Source organism: Ceratosolen solmsi, unplaced genomic scaffold (genome assembly GCF_000503995.2).
Source record: "Ceratosolen solmsi marchali unplaced genomic scaffold, CerSol_1.0 scaffold45, whole genome shotgun sequence".
Taxonomy (NCBI): Eukaryota; Metazoa; Arthropoda; class Insecta; order Hymenoptera; family Agaonidae; genus Ceratosolen; species Ceratosolen solmsi.
The window spans coordinates 1,186,419-1,189,384 of NW_011948436.1; the positions used below are offsets into that span (position 1 = coordinate 1,186,419).

The 2,966-nt window shown below is 41.9% G+C and overlaps 1 protein-coding gene across 1 annotated transcript in view; it reads left to right on the forward strand.

Annotated features, from left to right (window-relative positions):
• The window catches only part of Tmtc2 (Transmembrane O-mannosyltransferase targeting cadherins 2), a 25,592-nt gene extending 22,632 nt beyond the window's left edge, over window positions 1-2,960 (forward strand). The window contains 3 exon segments of the mRNA XM_011503235.1: window positions 1,536-1,676; window positions 1,993-2,077; window positions 2,317-2,960. Coding sequence (XP_011501537.1) covers window positions 1,536-1,676; window positions 1,993-2,077; window positions 2,317-2,648 — 558 coding nt within the window. The 3' untranslated portion in view covers window positions 2,649-2,960.
• The last annotated feature ends 6 nt before the right edge of the window (window positions 2,961-2,966 follow it).

Genomic DNA, 2,966 nt, shown 5'->3' on the forward strand with positions numbered 1-2,966 from the left:
TTTACGATATAAATAATTTTAACAGATATAACAATATTTTCCAATTAATGTGGTAATGGGCTGCGCGTTTAGTTTTTTTAGGTATCGATTAAGTGAAATTGACCGTTAAATTCGTTATCATGAAAATTCATCGATTTTATTAAAATCCAAAACTGTATAATCCGTTTTTTTGACTGTATCATCGTATTTTGTCGCTAATTTCATCTTGCGCTATTTTTTCATTCGTACATTTGTCTATTTATATTTTAATGCAAAATTCGTGCACTATTACTGATTATTTTATTATTAAATAAAAATTAAACCTTTTCAACGGGAATCTTGCAAATTTTCTGCTTTTCTGCAATTATTTTAATCGCGTTTCTATTTAGTTTTCATTGTCATACTATTCATGGTTTATGTATTTAAATTTGATTTACTTTACGTGCGTATTTCAAAGCTATAATTTTGATTTATACGTGCACTGTCAATGAGACTTCATTTACTTACTTTTTACTGTAGTTAATGCCGATTTGATCATTAAATGTGTAATTAAAAATTCAATTTACATATTCTTATCCTTTTTAATGCTTGCTTTGAAATTTTGGAAACTGCTTTTTAATTCCTCAATAAAATCCCATAATTAATAAAAATGTTTTAATTAGTTTTCTGAGCTAGTTTTGAACGAATTGGCCAATTTTCTCATTGCAAGAGCATTCTACATTAATTCGAGTCTCTAGTGAAATATAATACTTTCACGGCAAATCATAAAATATACTCGAAATGGTAATTGTAATCCGACGATTATTTTATACTAAGTATTTTTAATGAAAAATTTAAAATATCGGAATTACTAGAATAATAGTCAAATGGATTAATAGGAAAACAAAAAAAAAAAAATATATATATATATATATATATACACAGACAGACAGACACACACGCACACGCACACATACACACACACACACACACACACACACACAGAGAGAGAGACACACACAGACACGACAATGCACACGCAGACATAGTGTCAGTTAAATGTTGCATCACTTTTTGACCGAAAGTAATTTTCATTAACTATCGTTATTTAGTGGAAATCTGTTTATTTATCGAATGCCAATTAATATAAATGGCTGTTGGAATATTTACTATTCAAGATACATAATGTAAAGTTGAAGAGTAATTGACGAATTCAATTGCTCCAGTCGAAGAAAAACGTTTCGCGGTCATAAAACTGCTCGACCAATAAGATCAGATAATACGCGTATAATATTACAAGCTGGCATGACAACGTCGACGTTATTGCACTCACGAGATACTTATGACAGAGCTTTAATAAGGAAACGGCAAATAAATTTTACCCGCGGAGCAAAAGACTAGAGAGAATGCAACTCGATAGATTAAGAAAATGGATGCATTTGTTCTAAGAATCTCAAAAATCGCAATATCACTTAAGGGGAAAACAAAGTTTTACCGTGCAGTAATATTCTCTTATTTATGTATGTCCCTCTCATTTCTTGGCTAACTCGAAAACACTTGAAATATATATTCCTCAGAGCGTGTACAATCTGCTTGGTGAGACATTGTCGCGACTGCAGCAGTACAACGAGGCAGAGAAGTGGTTCCAGGCGAGTCTGGCCAGCCAACCGGATCACGTGCCTGCTCACATTACTTACGGCAAGCTTCTCGCTCGAAACGTTAGTACACCGCCATCTCTTCTTTCCACCCCGTCGATACAACCCCCCCCCCCCACCCAACCACAACCCACATTTTCCTTTTACTCGTCTCATCGCAACCCAAGCAAATCATCTTCCTCTCTCTCTCTCTCTCTCTCTCTCTCTCTCTCTCTCTTTCTCTTTCTCCCCCGATCTTTCTCTCTATCTATCTATATATCTATCTATCTATCTCTGTATTAGCCCGCGAGGAGCGAGCCAACCGAGCGCATATAGCCTATCGCTCGATCGGCTGTTCTCGGAGTTTCTTGCCCCTATCTTACCTCAGCTATTATTTCAGTCGAGTCGCGTGTCCGAGGCCGAGAGATGGTTCCTGCGCGCTCGTAGGCTTGCGCCACACGATCCCAGCGTCCACCATCATTACGGTAAGTGAATAACCGGGTCAACTTCCTCTCAAATCTGTGATCGCCTTACTGCGTTCGACTACTTACAACATCGGAACTACTCGATACCTCCCCCCATCCTCCGCTTTTTGAACATTCGTACCACGTACCAAGTGCAGTCCCCTCCCGAAGACAAGACGGCCAGACTTGAACGCCATAAGGTCACATCCATGAGCAATGTCATCGGCATTGCCTCACCGAGACCCTTTCGTGAATTGCAGGCCTGTTCCTGAGCATGCAGGGCCGTCTGGCGGAGGCGGCCGCGGCCCACTTGGAGGCAGCCTCCCTCTCGCGCTCGGACTACGAGCTCGCGGTCGCCGCGGCCTCGGCCCTGAGGCGCGCCTCCCGCTGCGAGGAGGCCGAGCTTTGGTATAAACACGCCCTGGGTCTGAGGCCATCCGAGGCACGCAGCCACGCCAACCTCGGGGCGATCCTTCACCTCAACGGCAAGTACAAGCAGGCGGCAGCGGCCTACCGGGAGGCTCTAAGGCTTCAGCCTGGCGATGCAACAACCATCACCAACCTGCACAAGCTAGCCGCCCTCCTCGCCTGATTGCCCAGTCGACAATGTCACCCGAGGGACTCGATAATAAAACACATACACAATCTCGCCGAGCGTTACCACCGTTAATCTCTACCCGCTTATCTTTATCTGTAAAGGACACTCGCTCTATTCCACGCGTCACACGTTCACACCCACACATCCCGTACACTGGCGCACGCACTACGCGTACACGATACTTAATGTAAGGTAATAAAGCTTTCTTTATTTTTCTCTACGAAGCTCGGTTTTTCTACCTCTCTATTCTTCTAACGTTACTTTCCTCGTCGTTACACTGCCTCTCCGTGATCTCTACAAGCCTCGCTGCTA